Source organism: Crinia signifera, chromosome 11, assembly GCF_055691185.1.
Source record: "Crinia signifera chromosome 11, ASM5569118v1, whole genome shotgun sequence".
Classification (NCBI taxonomy): domain Eukaryota; kingdom Metazoa; phylum Chordata; class Amphibia; order Anura; family Myobatrachidae; genus Crinia; species Crinia signifera.
Genome location: NC_139227.1, coordinates 50,176,950 through 50,201,957, shown reverse-complemented (window position 1 = coordinate 50,201,957; position 25,008 = coordinate 50,176,950). Strand labels below are relative to the sequence as shown.

The window sequence follows — 25,008 nt, the reverse complement described above, 5'->3', positions numbered from 1 at the left end:
AGACCCCCTCCGCTGTTGTCTGGTCTGCATGCTGTTTGGAGAAGGGCAGGAGCTATCCACCAATCAGAGTATAGCTTTATCTTTGCAAGGCCCATCCAATAATCGGGAATGTGTGTGCTGCGACCATCTCTGCGTCAGGAGCTGTCATACATGGTGCCGTCATCCCACATAAAGGGCTGGAGCTATCCGCCAATCAAAGTGTAGCATTATCTACCTGTCTACCAGCCTGCGCCAGGTAGTGACTGTCAGTATGCTGATTGGTAGATGGCTGATGCTATCCGCCAATCAGAGTGTAGCATTATCTGCCTTTCTACTAGCCTGCAGCCAGGTAGTGACTGTCTGTCAGCATGCTGATTGGTGAAGGACTGGAACTATCCACCAATCAGAGTGTAGCATTATCTACCTGTCTATCAGCCTGCAGCCAGGTAGTGACTGTCTGTCAGCATGCTGATTGGTGAAGAACTAGAGCTGGGGTAGCCAACTCCAGTCCTAGAGAGCTACCAACAGTTAATGTTTTCTAGGTCTCCTCACAGAATCACAACTGAAGTAATTAGCTCCTCCTGTGGATCTTTTGAAATGTCTTAGTGAGTAATCAGTACACCTGTGCAGCAGCTAGGTTGTCTGGAAAATGTGGTGGATGGCATGGAAATAATCTCAAACACCTTAAACAAATGGTACTGCAATGGCTCGACATCCTCAGCAGGGTAGTGATGTCCTACCTGTGTAGGGGCTGGTGTATTACCTATGTAGGGGCAAGTGGGCTGGTGTATTACCTGTGTAGAGGCAGAAGGGCTGGTGTATTACCTGTGTAGGGGCAGAAGGGCTGGTGTATTACCTGTGTAGGGGCAGGAGGGCTGGTGTAATACCTGTGTAGGGGCAAGTGGGCTGGTGTATTACCGTTATATCGGCAGGGGGGCTGGTGTAATACCTGTGTAGGGGCAGGAGGGCTGGTGTAATACCTGTATAGCGGCAGGGGGGCTGGTGTAATACCTGTGTATGGGCAGGGGGGCTGGTATAATACCCGTGTAGGGGCAGGGGGGCTGGTGTAATACCTGTGTATGGGCAGGGGGGCTGGTGTAATACCTGTGTAGTGTAGGTGCAGGTGGGCTGGTATAATACCCGTGTAGGGGCAGGGGGGCTGGTGTAATACCCGTGTAGGGGCAGGGGGGCTGGTGTAATACCTGTGTAGGGGCAGGAGGGCTGGTGTAATACCTGTATAGGGGCAGGGGGGCTGGTGTAATACCTGTGTATGGGCAGGGGGGCTGGTATAATACCCGTGTAGGGGCAGGGGGGCTGGTGTAATACCTGTGTAGGGGCAGGAGGGCTGGTGTAATACCTGTATAGGGGCAGGGGGGCTGGTGTAATACCTGTGTATGGGCAGGGGGCTGGTGTAATACCTGTGTAGGGGCAGGGGGGCTGGTATAATACCCGTGTAGGGGCAGGGGGGCTGGTGTAATACCTGTGTAGGGGCAGGAGGGCTGGTGTAATACCTGTATAGGGGCAGGGGGGCTGGTGTAATACCTGTGTATGGGCAGGGGGGCTGGTGTAATACCCGTGTAGGGGCAGGGGGGCTGGTGTAATACCTGTGTAGGGGCAGAGGGGCTGGTGTAATACCTGTGTAGTGTAGGTGCAGGTGGGCTGGTATAATACCCGTGTAGGGGCAGGGGGGCTGGTGTAATACCTGTGTAGTGTAGGTGCAGGTGGGCTGGTATAATACCCGTGTAGGGGAAGGGGGACTGGTGTAATACCTGTGTAGCGGCAGGAGGGCTGGTGTAATACCTGTATAGGGGCAGGGGGGCTGGTGTAATACCTGTGTATGGGCAGGGGGGCTGGTATAATACCCGTGTAGGGGCAGGGGGGCTGGTGTAATACCTGTGTAGGGGCAGGAGGGCTGGTGTAATACCTGTATAGGGGCAGGGGGGCTGGTGTAATACCTGTGTATGGGCAGGGGGGCTGGTGTAATACCTGTGTATGGGCAGGGGGGCTGGTATAATACCCGTGTAGGGGCAGGGGGGCTGGTGTAATACCTGTGTAGGGGCAGGAGGGCTGGTGTAATACCTGTATAGGGGCAGGGGGGCTGGTGTAATACCTGTGTATGGGCAGGGGGGCTGGTGTAATACCTGTGTAGGGGCAGGGGGGCTGGTATAATACCCGTGTAGGGGCAGGGGGGCTGGTGTAATACCTGTGTAGGTGCAGGTGGGCTGGTATAATACCCGTGTAGGGGCAGGATTTGTGAATGCAGTTAGAAACACCAAGTTACAAGTCACAAAATATTTGAGAAAGGGAAACAATTTGAATTTGTGAAATCTATATAAATAAAATGTTCGTTTGTTCAAAATCTTAAATCTCGAAAAGTTCTTCACCGATTGCTTTGAAATTGGGACACAACGTTGCATTCGTATATGAGCACGTTTTTATATACATACTATTATATAAATGTTGAAATTGCACAGGATCAGGCTGGAAGATACAAAAGCAGCAATGAAGCTGTGTGGCGAGTTCTTTCATTTCCCATACATGAATGAAGTCCAGCTGTTGTTCACTTAGCAGTACATCTACAAAATGGACAACGCGTTTATTTCACAGCTGCAAATGTGCAACAAGCATATCGCCGGCTACCGCACACATAATTATCGCATAAGCACATACTGTATATATGTGATAATTATTGCAAAGGACAGCTTTTGTGTTAAGAGCTGTCCTTTGCATGTGGTTGGCGATGTGCGGTGGGTCCCCATCGGCCTCCCCCTCCCTCCCTTACCCGGCTACTGGCTGTTAGCGCCTGCTGGCTGTCGGGCATGGCTCCGCCTCCTCCTTTATTACCCCGGAAGGGGATATATGGGCTAGGGAAGAGGAGGCCACTGGTCCGGGCCAGCACAGCATTGTGCTGCCCGAACAAAAGTATGGGGGGGTTGGAGCGGGGCGTCGGGGGTCCGTGCAGGTAGGCGGGGTCACGCTAAGAAGCTCATAGGCTTCTATGGGGTATTGACGGCTTTTGCTGGCGATACCCCACCCCCCGCAGCGAAAACCCACCGTGTTCTAGAGTCTGCAAACCAGACAATCTCTCTATCTGCACAAACAGTGGAACAACAAAAAATACTGTGTACCCACAAGCATTGTAAAATTAAACATATAACAAACGTGCACTTTCTCTTTTAATTATTTTCCATTTAACCAGACTGGTACAGCTAGTGAGAAATAGAGACTTCTGGAATTTATGATTTACAGGCTCATAGGTAACAATGATCGATGATCTGACAGCTAGTAACAGGATAGTATGTATGGTATGAGAGCAGCAGGGGAAGGGATCTGCAGCTGCGTTAGCTGAGACTATATTATCCCTGCCAGTAACATATGGTCTCGTTAGATGGTACCAGTCTGAACGCTAAAAAGTTTTTCAATTGTCCCCTTCCAATAATAATAAACTTCTGAGTGAGTCATGTAACAGATCTATAACTCAGACCTGCTTACAAGGCTGCTACAATTTGTATCTGTATCTGGAATATTTTATGTCAGTTTAGTCAGTATTATTCAATGGAAACAGCGCAAAAGTCTGTATTTTGGGGAAAATGAGGCCCAACGCCGTGCATATTTCCCATATGTATTAAGCCTGGTCTTCAGTGTGTAGGGTAATGCTAGCTATTTCTGCCATTACTCTATAGAAGCCTATGGGATTCTTTATGCATCCATCCGGAGAGCCATTTTCCAGTTAGTACATCCTGCTCTTGACACTGTTGGGCTCTACTAAGCATTGGAAAGTGATAATGTAGAGAGAGATTAACTACCAACCAATCAGCTCCTATGGAAACTGTAATTTGTCAAACACGTCCTGTAACATGGCAGTCCGGAGCTGATATGCGTCTACTTTATCTCTCTTTAATTTATCTCTCTCATGATCAAAAAGGTCGACAGGTCCAAAAGGTTGACATGGAAAAGGTAGAAAGGTTGAGGTCCGCAGGTACAAAAGATCGGCTTGAATTTTTTTTATTGTGTTGACCATTTTTGTGTTGACCATTTTCAACACAATCATATCTGTCGACCTTACCCACTGTCTACCTGTTTGCAGTAGATGTTCTATTCCACCCCCGTACAGACGCACCAGGTGGCTGCGCTGCTTTGTGTGGTGTTGCGGTACTGTATGTGTAACTCTTTGCTGAGAGCGTCTCTGCCAACTGCAGGCAGGGGTTATGTAGTGCTCTCTGTGTGTACTTCCTCCGTGTGTGTGAGAGCCCCCATGTTCTGTCAGGAACAGGAAGAGCTTTGTGTCTGGCCATTCTATGTGGGGTAAACCACTTCCCCCACCTTTCTCATAAACGCCTTATCAGGAAGAAGCACGCTCTAAAAGGCTATAATATAACCCATCGCTAGGCCCGACGGCCAGGAACACAGCAGCTATTCCTTATTAAGCTGCAGAGTAGATGCTCAGTCGCCTCTTACTGCCCCCGCCCCTGTTGAAGCACCTGAAAATGGCTGTCTCCTCAGTAAAACATGGGGACCAAAATGGCCATACCTGCAGAAAGCGGGGTAACAACCTCACAGGGTCCTAGGCAGGATATCAGTATAGACCGAGATGTCCAGCTCCTCAAACTCAGAATACCCTGTGGTGCTGCTGCTAGTGAATGGGGCAATTCTAGCATTGTACTCTGACCGCTTGGCCCCCGTCGTGGCTGACTGACCTCCCAGTTGTGCACCAGTGGGGCTCAGCCTGAAGAGTATGTGATGAGCTCCCCCAGTCATTACTCATCTTCCCTGACCACCGATGCAGCTTATCCTGATGGCATTGCCTATAATGCCAGCCTGCAGAGCGGCAGAGCAACATGGTGGACATTCCTGGCTGTTCTGTCAGTGTAGCAACCAGCACATTCCTATAAATATTTAAATTTTCATTTTAAATGGCAATGGCAGGGTGTCCAGGACCCACCCGCCATCTGTGGAAGATCCCAAAGTGAAGGCCCAAGTGGCAAGTTCACAGGGCAGAGGCGGAACTACCATTGGTGCAGCAACTGCAGTGCACCGGGCCTCTGAGGACTAAGGGGGCCACTGTTGACCCTGTCACCCCTGTCACACTCTGCCTCCCCTGCCTCTCCCTTTCACACTCTGCCTCCCCCTGTCACATTCTGCCTCCCCCTGCCTCTCCCTGTCACACTTTGCCTCTCCCTGTCACTCTCTGCCTCCCCCATCACACTCTGCCTCTCCCTGTCACACTTTGCCTCCTCCTGTCACTCTCTGCCTCTCCCTGTCACACTCTGCCTCCAGCCTCTCTATGTCACACTCTGCCTCCCCGTCACACTGCCTCCTCCTGTCACCATCTGCCTCTCCCTGTCACACTCTGCCTCCTCCTGCCTCTCCATGTCACACTCTGTCTCCTCATGCCTCTCCGTCACCTTCTGTCTCTCCCTGACACACTCTGCCTCCCCCTGCAACTCCCTGTCACATGCTGCCTCCTCCTGCCTCTCCCTGTCACCCACTGCCTCTCCTTGTCACCCACTACCTTTCCCTGTCACCATCTGCCTCTCCCTGTCACACTCTGCCCCATCTCTGCCTCTCCCTGTCACACTCTGCTTCCGCCTGCCACTACCTGTCGCACTCTGCCTCTCCCTGTCACCCACTGCCTCTCCCTGTCATCCACTACCTTTCCCTATCACCATTTGCCTCTCCCTGTCACACTCTGCTTCCACCTGCCGCTCCCTGTCACACCCTGTCTCCTCCTGCCTCTCCCTTTCACTCTGCCTCTCCCTGTCACACTCTGCCTCCTCCTGCCTCTCCCTGTCACCCTCTGCCTCTACCTGTCACCTACTGCATTTCCCTTTTACCATCTGCCTCTCTCTGTCACACTTTACCCCCCTCTGCCTCTCCCTGTCACCCTCTGCCTCTCCCTGTCACACTCTGCCTCCTCCTGCCCCCTGCCTCTCCCTGTCACACTCTACCTCTCCCTGTCACCTATTGCCTCTTACTGACACACTCTGCCTCCCCCGGCCGCTTCCTGTCCCACTCTGCGTCTCCCTGTCACACCCTGCCTACTGCCTCTCCCTGTCACCCACTGCCTCTCCCTGTCACACTCTGCCCCCCTCTGCTTCTCCTTCTCCCTCTCCCTGTCACCCACTGTCACCATCTGCCGTGTTGCATATTGTGAACTTGGGTTGTGGGGGGGGGGGTTAAATTATATTTTTGCACCTGGGCTCACCACCCACAAGTTTCGCCACTGGTGCAGGGTGTAGTAACGCGATTCACAGTATTTAGCATTACATGATTTAAATGCAGCTAATGTGCACTAAATTTCCAGGCTTCCAACCCCTGGAACGCTTCCACAACTATCTGTATATTGCTCACCGTGACGGAAATGATAGTAGCGGGATTCTGTGGTTGCCTGTGTGATGTGCAGGAGGAAACATAAGGTTATACTTACACCCACACTGTCTGGGAAAGCCCTGCTATAAATACCCAAGTGTGTGCACCTCACGCGGCCCGTAAGCTACATCCCAATACGCTATTACTGGGTTAAAAATGTGACTGCTAAACGCACAAATAAAAATCACGCACACAACAACACAACTGACCATAAAACACAATGATGTCTCCGATAAGACCAGCAAACACAACAGTCACTGTGTATCATTTTACATGGGACCTGATTCAGCTTTGTTAGCAAAGCAAAAAGTACACAAATAGGCAAAGCCATGCAGATGGGGCAGATATAACAGGTTTTAGGTTCGGGTGGGTGCAGGATAAATACTGTCTGCTTTATTCTTAATTCCCATACACACTACATTATTGCGTATTGAGAGCATCTCTCCTGAGCAGGGCCATCTTAACAGCAGTGTGGGCCCCTGGGCAAAGCAATGCACTGGGGCCCTTACCTGTTCTCCCCTCCTAGGGGTGGGGGGTGCTATCAGCAGCAGCTTTGATGTCCCATGGGTGCTCTATCTTCCATTCAACATGTAGGACCTGGAGCAGTAACGCAGGGGAGAATTAGATAATGGAGTGGGCTTAATATTCGTCATTTACCGGTGGAAGTGCAGCTTGTTTGACTGCAGATATCGCCATTATCTGGAAATAGATTTCTTAGCCTTCAATAGTATAAAAACCTATAAGAGTCCCAACTTTCAGGAGGTGCTGGAGACTTGGGGATCAGAGATCAGGAGCCAGCGCAATCCATTGACAAAAATATAAAACTGTACACCAGACGTTTGGAGCTGGAGCAGGGACCGGCTGCTGGAAGGCTGATATCTCTAATTCTGGGCATGATAGAGACAAGCCACTAGTGTCAACAGAAAGGGGAGAGTCTCAGCCTTTGGAATATACTCTCAGAAAAACTCTAGAGAGAACCTGAGAAATATGACTGGGAATTGCAATTAACAGGTCGGATGTGGACTGCTGCTTTGAAGTTGGATATCTCCAGTTCCCCAGTGCCGATTTTTCAAAATTCTGGTATCCCTGGAAAAAGGGGATCCTCAGCTATCAGCATAGGGCCCTTATGCACCTGGGGCCCCTGGGCAAGTGCCCATTAAGCCCATACGAAAAGACGGCCCTGCTCCTGAGTGGGGTTTATACGTGAGCTGGGGGCGCAGGGACACTGTATTTGGCAGGATTCTAGGTTCTAGCTATATAATTGGTAGGCATTGAACCTGTCCCAGCAGCCAAAAGGACTTGAACTCTCATCTCCCAGCACTATTATAGGGTGCATTTCATTAGTGGCACATTGCCAGATGCGGTTTGGTGATGTAAGCAATTTCCCGCCTCTTGCAATTAATGTAGAACTGTAATGATGGTACCAAGCATTATGGATGAGTGGAATGGGGGGTGTGTGTGTGTGTGTGTGTGTGTGTGTGTGTGCTATACTGGAAGCAGGTGCGCTGCCTGGTTCAGATCTTACCGGTTCTCTTCTGTGCACTGCTTCAGGAGCAAACTCACCCTTTGGGGGTGTTCCCAGAGATGGGTAGAGCGCAATGCACCTTCCAGTATGCTTTTTTGGAACCCTTATCAAACATAAAGGGGGTCCGGGTGATACGTCAACAATGTACAGGTCGACAGTCAATAATTCAACACCAATAGGTCGACATCTACAAACTTGACACTGACAACAGGGCAACATACCATTCATGTGTCCTGCTGTAGGGGGAGGCGTCCATTCTGCTGTATGGTGAGGTGTCTGTCCTGCTGTCAGGTGAGGCATTGCTATAGGGTGAGGCATCTGTCCTGCTGTAGGGTGAGGGCTCTGTCCTGCTGTAGGGTGAGGCATCTGTCGTGCTGTAGGTTGAGGCATGTGTCCTGTTGTAGGATGAGGCATCTGTCCTGCTGTAGGGTGAGGCATGTGTCCTGTTGTGGAGTGAGGTGTTCAGCCTGTTGTAGGGTGAGGTGTCTGTCCTGTTTTAGGAGTGAGTCGTTGCTGTAGGGTAAGGCATCTGTCCTGCTGTAGGGTGAGGTGTTTGTCCTGTTGTAGGGGGCTGGGGGGACTTCCATCCTGCTGTAGGGTGAGGTGTCTGTCCTGCTGTAGGGTGAAGTGTCCGTCCTGTTGTAGGCTGAGGCATTGCTGTAGGGTGAGATGTCCATCATGCTGTAGGGGGAGGCATGTGTCCTGCTGTAGGGTGAGGCGTCTGTCCTGTTGTAGGGTGAGGCATTGCTGTAGGGTGAGATGTCCATCCTGCTGTAGAGTGAGGCATCAGTCCTGTTGTAGGATGAGGAATTGATGTAGGGTGGATTATCCTGTTGTGGGGTGAGGTGTACGTCCTGCTGTAGGGTGAGATGTCAGTCCTTCTGTAAGATGAGGCATTGCTGTAGGGTGAGGCATCTGTCCTGTTGTAGGGTGAGGTGTCCGTCCTGCTGTAGGGTGAGGCGTGTATCTTACTGTAGGGCGAGGCGCCAGGCCTGTTGTAGGATGAGGCCTATGTAATCCACCATCCCTGACTTGTGATCTATTCTCTTGCAGTGGATCTCTCAGAAATTAAGGAAATCCGCCAGGGGAAGAACTGCCGGGATTTTGAGCGCGGGAAACCGTCTCGCCTGAAGGAAGACTGCTGCTTCTCCATATTCTATGGAAACCAGTTTATGCTCAATACATTGAGCTTGGAAGGTAAGCCCCAATCATCATCGTCATCATCATCATCCTCTCAGCTTATGCTTATGTTGTAAGAAATAAAATACCTCTGAATGACACCCCTGGCCCAGAGAATATGGAAATGAAAAGGAGGCAGCTTCTCTGAGTACATGCTACATATATATATATTGTGAACTTGGGTTTAGATGGAGGGGGGGCCCTAAATTTTATTTTTGCACCTGGGACCACAACCCACAAGTCCTGCCACTGATTACGCCATAGACCAGAGGTAGCCAGACATTCAACGTCCTATGTACATCCTCCTTGGCTGGGCCCCCTCCTCTCTGTCAGGAGCAATAGGGTCTGAGTGCTCTAGTGGGCATGGGGTTTGTGCTCCTGCCGCTGCAGCAGGACTCCTTATGGTAAGTATAACCAAAATGCTCCCATTATCGTTCCACCACTGTGTGGCTGTCCCGCGCTGTCCTGACGTTCCACTACTTACCTGAGCAGCAGGATTACTCTCTGTAACGCAGGAAGAAATCACGGAGCACCAGAAATGATTTATTTGTGGTTTTTGGAATTTTACAGCCACCAAAGAATTAATTATATATTACATTACACTATATATTACGTTATATATATTTCCTGCTTTCATTTTGCAGCGGATTCCTATGAAGATGCGGAGAAGTGGATTTGCGGTTTGAGTATCTTAATTGATGAAGTTAATTGTGCCCCCACCCCAGCCATCACAGAGAGGTGCGTTCTTTCTTTGTATTGAGAATGGTCTTAATGTACGGTGCCACGAACATGAATATAACATGCGCAGGGCTACAAGGGAGTTGTGGTCGTTACGGGTCCCGGCTGCGCCCTGCAAGGTGCTCGCGCTACACCTGAACCGCCCTGCCTACGTTCCGCCATACATATTCCTGTCTATTATATGAATCCTTACTTGGAGTGAATTAAGTAAAGTATTAGTTGGAGAAAGTCGGACACACGGAATAATCTTACACCCAGGTAATATCACAGGCTGTATGTATAGATACATAGGGGTCAATTTACTAAGATGAGAGTTCTATTGAAGATGGGATGTTGCTATAGGCAACCAATCAAATCTACTTCTTATTTATTTAGCACCTTCTAGAAGATAATAGATATAATCTGATTGGTTGCCCATAGCAACATCACATCTTCAATAGAATTCCCATCTTAGTAAATTTACCCAATTGTATCAGGGTCAGATAACTGATTCAGGCTGATGGGGAGAGTACTAAGCCTCATAGAATGATACAGTGGAGAAAGATAAAGTACCAACCAATCAGCTCCTGTGATTTTTTTAAACATAGCCTGTAACAAGTTGCCCATAGCAATCAGAAAGCTTCTAGCTGTCATTTATCTATTCTAGCACAATCTTCTAAATGGCAGCTAGGAGTTGATTGGTTACTCTGGGAAATGTCTGCACTTTCTGGGTCTCTAGGGCTCGATACATCTCCCCCGACGTGACCTAACGCTGGTAACAGCACATGTAAGTGATAACGTCGGCTGACCTTGCACGTTCTCTGTGTTCGCAGTTGGCTGAGGAAGCAGATCTACTCCGTGGATCAGACAAGAAGGAACAGGTAGGATGACATTCTTATGTGTCAGAGCCAGGCCCGGGGGTCAGCCTCGAGGCCACGTCGGTGAGAATACCTCAGATTATTAACATATTGTTATCTGTTACTGGGAAACAACCACATATAGTTATTATCTGTGCTACATCAGGCAGTTGGTCCTGTATGCACCCCTTTCCCAACAGCTAACCCATTCACTGAACAGATGGAATGGGATCATTCGTCAGACTGCATTTAGGTCTACAAGCATTAGGTCTACACCATTATGTCGAATTTAATTTAGGTCGACCTCACTGAAGGTCGACAGGGTCATTAGGTCGACAGGGTCATTAGGTCAACATGTGTTAGGTCGATAGGTGTTAGGTCGACAGGGTCATTAGGTCGACAGGTAAAAGGTCGACATGGTCATTAGGTCGACAGTGAAAAAGTAGACATGGGGGGTTCCCCCCCCCCCCAAATTATTTTTGCCCCCATTTTTTCAAATGTCGACACAGTCAACATAGCACCGCGTCCCCTCGCATGGCTCACTGCGCTCGCCATGCTTCGGGCACGGTGCCTCGCTATGCTCGGCACACTATTTGATTCTCCCACCATGCCCTAGTGGATGGTAGGGCATGAAATACCGCCTGTCGGCACATGTCGACTCATAAAACAGTCAAATTACCCCCATGTCGACCTTTTGACTGTCGACCTTCCCATGTCGACCCAAGGACCCTGTCGACCTTATAAAAGTCGACCTAATGACCCTGTCGACCTAATGACCCTGTCAACCTAAGTCATGTCAACCTTCAGTCATGTCGACCTAAATACAGGTCGACCTTAATGCAGTAGACCTAATGCCTGTAGACCTAAATGCTGTAGACAATATGACCGTATCCCGAACAGATGTGTGGCCATGGGTAACACTGACATATTAGTGCCCCTTACACTATATTATACCCAACACAGTAATGCCCCTTACACCATAGTATGCCCCACACAGGAATTCCACTTACATCATGTATGCCCCACACAGGAATTCCACTTACATCATGTATACCCCACACAGTAATGCCCCTTACACCATAGTATGCCCAACACAGGAATGCCACTTACACCATAGTATGCCCCACACAGTAATGCCCCTTACACCATAGTATGCCCTAAACATTAATGCCCCTTACACCATAGTATGCCCCACACAGTAATGCCCCTTACACGATATTATACCCCACACAGGAAGACCACTTACACCATATTATACCCCACACCATATTATGCCCTACACAGTGGTCAAAGTGGAAATTCTGAAGTGGGGGTATGGAAAAAGTAAGAGCTTTAGAAAAGGGGATGTGGCCACTCAAAACGGGCATGTCTTTAACTTCGTATAGGCAGTCTGCACGGATCAGTCAGATCTGTGCAGGCTGCAGTGTGTAAAAAATAAAGAAAAATAAATAAATAAATACAAAAACAGCTTGGGGCCCCCGATGGTGCCGGGTGTTTGTTTTTTTATTTTGCCAAGTACCGTGGACTACTGCAGGAAAGAAGAGGACATGATCTACGCCGGAGGAGCCCCATGAGTATAATTTCCTTCCACAGGTCCCCTATGGATTTCTTCAGACCCCAGGACAACGGACCACAGGACCGATGAACGGGGACCTACCTAAGATAGGTAAGTATAAGTATGTATTGGCTCTGTGTGTATTAAAGTTTTATTTTTCTTATGTGTCAGTGTGCTTTAATTTAACTATTGGTTTTGCTGTGGAACTAAGAGTCCCAGCACGCCCAGTATGCGTTCCAGGCTTGCTGGGACTCATAGTTCCACAGAAAAACCCAATGGTTTTGTCTATTTTTTACACTTTAATCAGCCTGGTACCCACAGCCCAGGGTACCGGGGCTTCAGCCTGGGCAGGTAAGTTCTGGAGGGGGGGCGGACCCCTTTGTTAGGGAGGTCCCCACTCCCTTAGAACCCCTGCCCAGGCTGACTGGTCAGTAGGGTTAATGTTTTGGCCGCGGGACCTTATATAATAAGTGTCCCCCGGCTGTGATATTACCTGCTGGCTCGTTGGGCCTGGTTCTTAAAATACGGGGGACCCCTATTCATTTTGTCCCCCGCATTTTGGGAACCATACCCAGCCCTGGAGCCTGGGGCTGGTTTTAAAAAATCTGCAGAGCCCTACGCAAAATTTTCCTTGAGTTTTAAAACCAGCCCCCGCTCTTTTGAGCCTGGCGCTGGTTATAGCCGTGGGGGCTATACTTACTTTCTATTTATTTTTCTGCACACTGAAGCCTGCACGGATCTGACTGATCCGTGCAGGCTTCTGCCGAATATGCCAGGAAAATGAAGTGTATATTCCTGGCGTATTTGGCCCGGCAAATAACGGTCGTTTACCTCTAATTAGCGGCCGTATTTTGAATAGTAAATTAGGAATCACCATTCTTTTGAATGGTGATTCCTATTCATATTGTCCGATGGCATATACATTTGTATTTGTAAATATAAATACTAATGTGCCATAAATAGGAATACGAATATGTGTATTTTTGGCATAGTAAATGCCAAATATACGAATACGCCTAAAAAAAATTGTATTTTACTATACAAATACAAATTTTTTAGGCATATTTGCCTTAGAAAATTTCCCCCACAGGTGCTTACACACACAGGCAGACAGATGCTGATACAACCACTGACACATGGACAGATGCTGAAACTCAGATACAAGGAGGCTGACACACAGACATTACCAGAGTGGCATGCGCCATTTTATGTGGACACACGGATGCTGAAACACACACAGAAAGATGCTAACACATTGGAACTGACAGATATATGCTGACACCACACTGACAGATGCTAACACATAAACAGACACTAACTCACAGACACGGACACACATACAGCTTGCAGGTGAGAAGATAGCAGGGGTTTCCCCAGACACAACTAAGGGTGGTGGTGAAGTTTTTGCGAGGCACAACCAATGGGTTCATGTTCTGGGGGGCCAGAGACATGTCCATCGGGTAGGTTAAGTGGAAGAGCTGCTGCCACAAACAGCCGCCGTGTGGGGGCAGTGAAGCTAGCAGTGAAGCACCCAGCTTTGGTGCCAGACACAGCCGCCAGAGCCAGCTCCATGGGGGCGAGAGGAGGAGAGGCTGCTGGATTCAACCGCCGGATGGATTGAGGGGCCCAGACACCTCAGCCAGGTGTGGAGGAGGAGGCTTCAGTGCAGGACACAGCAGCATGAAAGCGGGGGGAGGAAAGAGGAGGAACGGCTGGATGGATTTGGGAGCAGCCCAGACAGCTGCTCCGGGTGTGTGTGATTGAGGTTGAAGCCGGACATGGCTGTTGGGTGTTTGAGTGGGTGTGAGCAGGGGGGTTGTGGGGGGGCATTGTGCCTAATGCAGTTGTACAGTAGGGTGGGTGGCTAGAGAGACAGCTCTGTCGGGAGGGTGAGCAGGGGAGTCAGGTGCCACGGCCACTGAGAAAAAAATTTAGTGCTCGAAGGAAGTGACGGTATGAAATAACGTTGTATACCGGCCCACTTTGAGCCCTGGCCCCTCACAGTAATGCCCCTTACACCATATTATGCCCCACACAGGAATGCTCCTTACACCATTTTATACCCCACACAGTAAGGCTCCTTACACCATATTATACCCCACACAATAATGCCCCTTACACCATATTATACCCTACACAGTAATGCCCCTTACAACAAATACTGTATACCCCACACAGATTAATGCCTCTTACACAATATTATTCCCCACACAGTGATATTCCTTTACATTATGCCACACTACCTGTTCAATATCAGGGGTTCATTATGCCACCAATGTCCCTCCCAAAAAGCCTGCCTTTCCCTCTAGCATTCTTCAAAAGTGACTCCTCTGCGGTGGTGACCATTTTAGGTGGGACATTTAAAAAAAAAAATTATGCAGGTGGCCAGACCACATGTCACAGACAGTGACCATGGCCCAGAGTCACCCTGCACAACTAGATCGGCCTTAAAAGCAGCCCTGATTGTGACTCTGAGATGCTGCCAGAGCATGCTGAGACTTGTAGTTCACCAGCTGCCAGAGAGCCACCAGTTACCCATTGCTGCTCTAGAGGGAAGAACATGTTTTGCTTATATGAAATGAAACAGGGCTGCGTGGGTCACGTGATTCCTTCCTTTGTCCCGGCGCCATAGACGCTAGTGAGCATTACTCAGGAATCACAAGACGTGGGATTATTTTATGTCTGTCCCAGAGGGTTCTCTGGGAATGACATTGTATTGTGCATTCTGCAGGAAATAAGCGTCATGCCAATTTATTTAATGCAACTGAAACTCTCAGAGGAATGACATGTGGTCTAGAATAAACTAATACGGCGTCACTGTCACATGAAAGGCACGCAGCCCTGAAATTATTGTTATTACTTATATGGTGCCACCAAATGTCAGGAGTACGGTACGGGGACATGGAAATGGTATTTCCATAGAAACATTCTATAGTGCAGATTCCATTCCTTGAAGAGTAACAGAGCGGCTCATTGGGTTATTTTATAACAATAGTTTATAAGTGTTTGATGATAATTTGTGCTGAATTTGCCACTTTTCCAGTATAAGTATTCGGGAGCTGAAGACAATCCTTCCACAGATCAACTTTAAAGTTGGCAGCACTAAATGGCTGAAAGACAAGTTGATGGTAAATGATTCTACTTATTATATAATGTACATTAAAATACAAACCTCTGTTCCCTATTATATACATTATAATACAAACCTCTGTTCCCTATTATATACATTATATTACACACCGCTGTTCCCTATTATATACATTATATTACACACCGCTGTTCCCTAATATATACATTATATTACACACCACCTGATAAGCACAGACTTATCCAGCAGTTGCTCCTTTGTGTTGTCTTTGGCTGCAGGAAATTGGGATTCCCAAAGACGACCTCAGCTTCGAGCATTTACATCTGTTCTACAAAAATCTCATGTTCGATCATCAGAAATCTGTAAGTTTCCACCAACTGATCACTGTCCTGTACACAGAAACCAATATTGTTCCCTGTTCCCTATATACCTGTAAACTGTAATTAAAGTGTCAGATTAATGTTGAGATACAAATAAATTCAGTCGCAGCTACAATGCATTATTGGCTTATAGTAATGTCCTTTGTGTGCTCAGATTCCTCTGTGAAATAAAGGTCTATAATCTGTAATGTGACACAGTGATAAATAAATCACATACATTACAGTCAATTCTTATTTTTCATTTAATATGGTTTTATATGAGGTTTTAGCTGGCTGAAGGAGGCGGCAGAGAAGGGGCATTCTCCCCTCTGCACAGCTATCCTGTACCCCGGTTATTAGGACGGTTATGGTATGCATCATAGACTGTCTCATGGTAGACAGTTATATGGTCGACAGTCACAAGATCGACATGGTCAAAAGGTCGACATCTAAAAGGTCGGCATGGAAAAAGGTTGACGTGTTTTTAATGTTTTTAGGGTGTCTATGTCGACACAAGTCAACATGGACACTGTCTAAGTGTACCGCGTCGCCTCGCATGGCTCGCTGCGCTTGCCATGCTTAGTGCTCGGTGCCACGATGCGCTCGGCACACTATTTTATTCACACCCCATACCCTACTGGATGGTAGGGAATGAAATACCGCCTGTCGGCACATGTCGGCTGAAAATTTAGTAAAGAAATGCATGTTGCCCTTTTCCATGCCAACCTTTTGACCATGTCGACCTTTAGACCCCGTCGACCTATTGTGTGTCCACCTTTAACGCCTGTCGATCTTTTGACTGTCGACTTTTTGACCCTGTCGACATTTTGACTGTCGACCATTAGTGGTCGACAATATGACTGTCTAATATGAGTCAGTCTATGATCAGTCCAAATACCATTAGGATCTCCCCCCACACCCCTTATTTATGCCCAAAACTCAACTCCCAGCTCCATAGTCCGTCCACAATAACTGACAATGTAATGAATATTCTTCTCTCTTCAGATTCTGGATGAGTTTCGTAAAGATTCGTCTGTATTTATTTTGGGGTAAGGATTCTTATTTCCAGCCTCCAGGTCCCCACGGCCTTAGAGGGTGGATGGATAAAATGCATATGAAACCCTTTCATATTCTGTGAATGCAAAACACACTGTCCCATTTATCATTTACCACTAATTTCCCCAAAACACCAGTGAGATCTCGCCCAGATCACATTCTATATGCGATCCCTAGTAAATGGGCACCACAAGGGAAGAGTACTGGCATGCAAGGTAGTAACTGATCTGTAGCAGCACATTCTCCCTTCTTACCCAGTAGCGGCACATTCTCCCCCCTCCCCCAGTAGTGGCATATTCTCCCTTCTCACCCTGTAGCGGCACATTCTCCCCTCCCCCTGTAGCGGCACATTCTCCCTTCTTACCCAGTAGTTGCACATTCTCCCTTCTCACCCTGTAGCGGCACATTCTCCCCTCCCACCTGTAGCGGCACATTCTCCCTTCTTACCCAGTAGTGGCACATTCTCCCCTCCCACCTGTAGTGGCACATTCTCCCCTCTCCCCCCTGCAGCGTTACATTCTCCCCTCTCTCCCCCTCTGTAGTGGCTTATTCGCCCCTCTCCCTCTATAGCAGCACATTCCCCTCTCTCCCCCCTGTAGTGGCACATTCCCCCTCTCCCCCCTGCAGTGGCACATTCTCCACTCTCCCCCCTGTAGCAGCAATTCCCCTCTCTCCCCCCTGTAGCAGCTTTTCCTCTGTGTATAGTATAGGTGTATGTGTAATATGGAGAGAGGACAGATTCGTGAATTGACAATTGTGCTGTGTATTTCAGTAATGTTGACCGCTCTGATGCGTCCGCCATTCATTTACATGATTTTCAAAGGTTTCTACAGCATGAACAACAGGTGAGGAGGTGAAACGCATTGTGTGTATGTCTGTGCCCTGTGTAATTAGCTATGCTTACAGCCCACAGTATAACCACATAGTATGATGTGTTTAATCATTACTTCCCATGCTGGGATTTTACTGTGTGCAGGCAGGAGGTGGTGTGCAGACAGGGGGTGGTATGCAGGCTGGAGGTAGTGTGCAGGCAGGGGGCGGTATGTAGGCAGGGGGCGGTATGCAGGCAGGGGGTGGTGTGCAGGCAGGGGGCGGTGTGCAGGCAGGGGGCGGTGTGCAGGCAGGGGGCGGTGTGCAGGCAGGAAGCGGTATGCAGGCAGGGATTGGTATGCAGGCAGGGGGCGGGGTGTAGGCAGGAGGTGGCATGCAGGCAGGGGGTGATATGCAGGCAGGGGTGTTATGCTGGCAGGAGACGGTATGCAGGCAGGGGGTGGTATGCAGGCTGGAGGTGGTATGCTGGTATACACCTCCTCCTGTATTTGCATTGGTTAAGCATTGGATATGATAAGCTGCTGTGAGACACATATGTGATTCTTGCTTACATAGGCCGTTAGTCTGATTTGGTTCTCCAGAAATCTGAATACACTTGAAATGTAAGAATTTGTATTGCAAAAATGACAGGATATTAGATGTTTTTATCAATTAATAAAACGTAGGCCGATCAGATCTCTGTTTATAAAAATTAGCAATAAACACTTCTGCAAGTCCAGGCACCCCTCTACCGTCGGAACAGTACCGACACAGCTGACATGGGTATAATACTGAATTGACATATTTTGCTATATACCTGTATATGTCTGCAAAGCCCCTTGCTCCCTTGGGGACCACCCTCCAGCAGACGTTACAGAGCAGCAGGGGGCTTATTACCCTTCATTGCTGTCATTGTGCATTTCCTCTATTACACCTGAAACATAAAACCCTCAGCTATAATGTAAGAATGTGCCATTGTGCCCGCTATCAGGCTGATATATACCGGGAGCTGAGATTACTCTGCCACCCTGTGAAGGGCAGCGGGGTGCACCATTCAGACTCTGCCACTATTTAACATTTCCTGTGAAAATAAAAACTGCAGGGAGAATGATCGGTTCTCACCCACAATGCCACCCCGAGCCCGTCAGTATTATCCCATAGGCCATGATTACCTCTGGTGCTTTTTTGCATATGAAAATGAGATGTGTTCTCAGCGGGCGGCAGACAGCGATTTTCTTTGTCCTTGTATTTGCATTGGGTAATTAACTCCAACGTGGCACATTTTATGGTTGGCACCTCCCGTAGACAGAGAGCCCATTCTTATCTGTTATGACAGTGCATCACAGGGGGTACGCTTCCAATACAGCCCCTGTGTATACACTGAGCAATCGCTGGCGCTCTTAACCCTTTCCTGTTGAGAGATGGTAGGGCAGTTTCTACATCTGACTATGGCGTCCTATGCGAGGGGCTGCTTTCAGCGACACGCCTGCGTCGGTTTTGCCACTCCACTGTTACTTCCCATTGAAAGGATCAGTCTCACTGTAAGGCGTCGACACTGCGCCACAGCTGAATCAGGCCTTAAATGCGGATATTTGCCCAATTGCCAAGCAGTACGGGTCTGAGTGACCCTGTAGTCTTCAGCACTTCTGCATGTATCACATGTATCACATGAGTGCACATGCATTTAAAGATCACTACATAGGCTGTGGGCCGTATAGGCTGTGTGCATGGTGAAGCTGTGCGCATAATAGTTTTAAAGTGCATAGTTTTTAAAGTGCGGCATAATTAAAACATAACTGCAGCGTTATACCGGCGTTACACTGAAGTGAAACAGAAGGACAGAAAACAACAACTACTCAGAAAACCAAAGACTGCTTTGAGTGAGTTCACTCTATCCTCACAGCCATACTACCCCTGGCTGCTTAATCTGGCGATTCAACCATAATATCACCAATTTTTTCATCTGCAAACAACTTTTACTATCACTGTTAATGCTTGTAATTGCACTGTCAGTTTTGAAAATGCCCAGCTGTACCTCTAATGACTTCACCTCCCCTGCTCTTCCATTGATAGTAGGTGTCCCCCAACATTTTGTTCTTGGTCCTCTTCTTCTCTATCTCTACATGTCTTCTCTGGGTGAGCTCATTTGCTCACTCGACTTTGCCCACTATCACATCTATGCTGATAACACTGAAATCTACCGATCCTCTCCTGATCTCTCTCCCTCTATCCTCACTCATATCTCCAACTGTCTCTCTGCTGTCTACTCTTGGATGACCCAGCGCTTTTTTAGACTAAAAATATCAAGGACTAAGCTGACCTCTTCCCACCCTCCTGCATAAAACCCGACCATCTCTCATCCGAACCTTCTGTTTATACTCACGTCTACCTCTTCTGTGTCACCCCTGCCTCTAACCCTCCCCTTTAGAATGTAAGCTCTTACGAGCAGGGCCCTCTCTCCTCATGTGCCTTGCTTAGAATATATAAACGTCTGCCACCCAGATAATTGCTTCAGTGTCCTGTCCCCTGATGCAACTATCCATATTAACCATATACTTGTCCTAAACTGTCTTTTTGTGTGATATCAATGGTGTGTACACGCGGTCAAGATGCCGTGCGATGCGAGTCCCGATGCAATCTGATCGCATCGGGACTCTCATCGCATGGCATGCAGGAGTGAGAGAGGACAGTACAGACACCTGCAAGTCACCATCTTCACACACGCAGTGCCGCCACTGCAGGTGCCGGGCAGGGGCACAGATGGCAGGGTGCTGTGTCTCACAGCGGGAGCACAGTTCCCCAAGGTACAGAGACAGCCCCCCCCCCCCCATGCATACAGCAGAGGCCACACCCCCCTCTATACATCGGATAACTTCTGCCCTAGGTCACTGCACATCAGCCCTGCAGCCCCAGGAGAAGCCCCTCTGCCCGCCGGGGCTATCTGTGTATCAGGCACAAAGACTATATAGTGCAGATAAAGTACACAATCAGCATGCGATATGGCTTCCGATGTTGACTATAACTATATACACACCATAAGAACCTGTTAATAAATAAATAAAATGTATCAGCTCTAATCGGGCATAATAGATGCATCTGCGGCCACACAAGTCAGCACACGCTTACAGCATGCTCCCACTCAGTTTAGCCTATGTGCGAACGCCCTGTAAACCTGCACTGTTGGGGGTCCTTGAGGACTGAGGTTGAGAACCACTGCGCACTATAAATACTGTAGTTAATGATGATGTCTGGTGTCTCTGACGTGTGTGTGTATATATATATATATATATATATATATATATATATATATCTATATATATAAGGTGGTCAGTCAGTGGATCACACTGTATAAATGTGTCTAAAGAAGAAATTGTCATAGAGAACAGTATTGCGTTAAGCTTTGCTGTCTGTTGTATTATTTACTGTAAGACTAGTTAAAAGCCTGTCAAAATAATGGCTTCTGCAATGTTCTTTCACTTTGAGCTGCGACAACTTTTATTTCAACTTTGATCTGTGGCAGTTTTTACTTTCACTTTGAGCTGTGACAGTTTTAGCCCACAAACTCTCCACCCCACCCCCTGTCCCCATGTGCTCCAACCTCCAATCTCTGTCTTCGCAGCTCCCTCTCTCAATATCCAGCATGTTTAAAACCATTCAGTGTCCCTACAAAAATTGCTTTTACTTTCTGTTATGACATCTTCTAGCACACAAAGGAGTAATTAAGTCTGTTGAGATGCCTCTAGTGGTCACTGGCAGTACTTCCCCTCATAGTTAGCCTTATGTATATTTATATAGATAAAGACGCGCTTTAGGGCTGTTTATGTCAGTACTTTGCGTAATATTTGTATTTCTTCATTATCCCTAAAGGATTCCTCGGCCCAAGATCTTAATAAAGTCCGTGAAATCATGAACAAATTTATAGATGACACTATGAGGGAGACGGCAGAACCCTTTCTGTATGTGGATGAGGTAAGCAGGCTGGGGGTTGGTGTCCATTGTTCCCAGCAGCGTGCCTGCACAGGGCCTTCCTTGAGCATCGCCACTGCGAATCCCTCTCTGGTGACCTTATGGACTGGAGACCTTGCACAGGCTGGAAACCATTGTCCCCTTGTCCAATGGGAACAATTGACTGGAGCAAGTGCTCGCCTGCTAATGGTTGCAGAGGCATGCTGGCGCACATAGTTTTTAGAGCAGTCAAAAAATGCGATTCCATCTTGTCGCAAGCAGTTATATCATTGTGGAAAAGAATAGACTGAATATTTTTTAAGGGGTCATTGCTATTCAGAGGGGTACACAGACATTTAAAATTTTGAAAAGCAACTTATATTTGGCATCAGTTCAGAGCTGGCAGCAATTGGGTCTCATCCTCTATGGTGCATTTGCGCAAATGAGCCAGCGTCTTCCTGCGTACATCCAGCTCTCTTTGTTAATGAGGACCAATGGCTGAGTTGTGGTGGTGATTACTTCTGTCCTATGTGTCTCTCTGTACTGCGTGTAGCTGGCACTGTACAGGGCACTTTCCAGCCAAGTGTTGATACTGTAGCTTACCCTTATACTCATTGCTGTGTCTCTTCCAGTTCCTGACCTACTTGTTTTCCAAAGAAAATAGCATCTGGGATAACAAACACGAAGAGATCTCTGTCCAAGATCTGAATAATCCTCTGTCGCATTACTGGATTGCGTCCTCACACAATACGTGAGTAATGATTGAGCCACAACCCTTTTGTGTAATGTCATGCGCTTGAGAGCAGGGCTGGTGCAGGCTTCAGTTACAAGCTGAATTGGGCCCAATATGCGCGTTTTTCCCTGTGCAAATAATACGAGAGCTCATGTACTGTATTCCGTCACACCAAAAAATATAAATATAAAACTAGTTTAAGTGCCAAAATCATGTTTAATTATAAAACCAGCATTCTACACTCATGTTACACCGGGGTCTGGATCTAGAGATGTGTGCACCGTATTCTGCTGTACACAGTTATTTAATACAGTCTGACACCAAGGTAAAGATGTGCTGCACACACACCAGCTAGACTTAACTAGGAGTTTCGATTTGTTGTATTACAGCCATATAGCTGTACTCACTGTTGCATACACAGGGAGTAAAACATACAGATGAGCAGCTGGTCATGTACAGGAAATATGTGCAGGATATTGCAGGGTCCTTCACATCTGTGTAGCACTGGGGCACTCAAACAAAGTGTAAAGGTGACGCAACACATGCGCAGACTAGTTCATGGTGGCCATTTTGGTGGAGGATCATATCCTTCAGTACTGCGCTCCATATTCCAAAAGATGTAAACTGTATTTGCAGAGCCTTGATCCGATGTGCAGCTGATTGGGCCAGATGAGCTCCTGCATATACTTCAGTACTATAGGCGCGTCCTACTAGGCCAGGGCTGGGCAATTGCGGCCCTCCAGATGTTGAGGAACTACACATCCCAGCATGCCTTGCATCAGTTTCAGCATGGCCACATAGCAAAACTAATGCAAAGCATCCTGGGATGTGTAGTTCCTCAACATCTGGAGGGCCGCAATTGCCCAGCCCTGGCCTAGTAGGACGCGCCTATAGTACTGAAGTTGCCCAGCCCTGTACTAGGCGATACGCCCTATTACACATTGTGTGCCCCTTGCTGAAAGCAGAAGGGTTTCTGCCTTGTGCATCAATGTACAACCTAAATAGGACCCGCAGGAATCCGTGGTACCAATGTGTCACCTAAATAGGACCCAGGCCCGCAGGTATCCGTGGTACCAACAGAGATGTCCTGTAGCAGATGAGGATGGGCTCTATGCTACTGCCCCATAAACTGGATCCTGCACTATTCATTGCCGATTGGTCGGTATTTGGGTCATCGGTCGAAAGTGTCTAGATATACAGCCAGTAGGTGGACAACAGAAGGTCGACATGCACAAGGTTGACATTGGCAAAAGGTCAACGTGCACTCTGTCGACATTGAATAAAGGTCAATACAAGCAAACAATTGGCATGGCAATGATTAAAAACAGGAAAGAGTCGACATTACATTTTTTATGATTTTTCTTTTTACTCTTTCATACTTTAACATCCACGTGGACTCTGATTGGGTACGGTAAAGCGTGGCTTGCTAAGCGAGCCACGCGAGGGTATGTGCTACACTAATTGGTGGTCCACGTGCTCAGGTGTCGACATTGACAGCCAAAAAAGTAAAAACTGGATATCTAACTTTTCATGTGTCAACCATTCTTATGTTGAGCTTTTGCTTGTGTCGTCCTTTTGTCACAGTTGACCTTCTGCATCTTGACCTTTTGTCAATGTCTACCTTGAGCATGTTAGCCATTTGTCACTGTCAACCTTGTACATGTGGACCTTCTGGTGTCTAACTCTCTACAAGTCATTGTCCACTGAAGGCTCCAGGGAAGGGGCTGCGGCACAATTTAAAATTCAAATAGGTGAGTCACACCCACTGCCATTGCAAACTGTCTCACTGGCAGTTGGTGTTTCTTCCCTATTTGAACTGTGCTGCAGCCCCTGCCCTGGATCCGCCACTGCTGTCCACCGTTTAATACTGAACCCCTACAATCAGGAGTTAAAAGAAGTGCATAAGAGGGGTGTTGGCATGGCAGTCAGGCCAGCATGTTGGGGTGCAGCCCTGCAGCATCTGTACTAATTACACCAATATTCTCTCCTGCTTCCTCCCTAGGTACCTGACCGGGGACCAGCTGCGGAGCGAGTCCTCCACGGAAGCCTACGTGCGCTGTCTGCGGGCGGGATGCAGGTGTATTGAGTGTAAGCACAGATCCATCTCATTATTGTCTTACGGGGGTCATACAGATGTTCACAGTCCATTCCTGGCCCCCACCACACTATTACAGCAGAGTAATAGAAGTAATATAATGATGCCGCTGTTATTTATTAACCCCAAAATATAACTGATGACATTGATTATCTCATGGAATGTTCTAGTAGGAGAAGAAAGAGAGAGTCTGATATTATACACAGAATCTGGGCTGCCAAATTGGGAGATGTCCAGCGACCTCTCCCACTTTTGAAATTGACAAAAGGTTGACGCAAGCAGTAGATCAACATGGCATTGGTTGACACATGAAAAGGTCGACATGCGTTTTCACAGTTTGTTTTCTTTCGTTGGACTTTTTCATGCTTTAAGATCCATGTGGACTACAATTGTGATTGGTAAAGTGAAGGGTGCCATACACTAATTAGGGGTCCATGTCTACAGATGTCAACGCTGTCAACAAGAAAACGTGAAAAACTCAGGCTGATATTTTCATGTGTTGACCTTTTCTACATCGACATCTTTCTTTTGTCAACGTTGACCTTTCACAGTCACCCTAATGACTGTCGACCTAGAAGAGACTGTCGACCCTAGGACGCACACACGTATGCAGAAATCAGGAATACAAATGGAAATATACACACAGCGGAGTCAGTCATGGACACGGACAGGAACACGTCTACAGATGTCGCATATGTAAACACTTGGGTCATTGTTTAGGCTTTTAACCATAGAACAGAA

At 47.8% G+C, this 25,008-nt stretch overlaps 1 protein-coding gene across 4 annotated transcripts in view; it reads left to right on the top strand.

Annotated features, from left to right (window-relative positions):
- Nucleotides 1-25,008, top strand: part of PLCG2 (phospholipase C gamma 2) — a 98,336-nt gene that overhangs the window by 23,215 nt on the left and 50,113 nt on the right. For all 4 annotated transcript variants that reach the window (XM_083165537.1, XM_083165536.1, XM_083165534.1 and 1 more), the window contains exons 3-12: nucleotides 8,927-9,070; nucleotides 9,697-9,790; nucleotides 10,603-10,650; nucleotides 15,225-15,309; nucleotides 15,548-15,631; nucleotides 16,634-16,677; nucleotides 17,457-17,529; nucleotides 21,362-21,463; nucleotides 22,072-22,190; nucleotides 24,175-24,260. In XM_083165537.1, coding sequence (XP_083021663.1) covers nucleotides 8,927-9,070; nucleotides 9,697-9,790; nucleotides 10,603-10,650; nucleotides 15,225-15,309; nucleotides 15,548-15,631; nucleotides 16,634-16,677; nucleotides 17,457-17,529; nucleotides 21,362-21,463; nucleotides 22,072-22,190; nucleotides 24,175-24,260 — 879 coding nt within the window. The remainder of the gene's footprint in view (nucleotides 1-8,926; nucleotides 9,071-9,696; nucleotides 9,791-10,602; nucleotides 10,651-15,224; nucleotides 15,310-15,547; nucleotides 15,632-16,633; nucleotides 16,678-17,456; nucleotides 17,530-21,361; nucleotides 21,464-22,071; nucleotides 22,191-24,174; nucleotides 24,261-25,008) is intronic.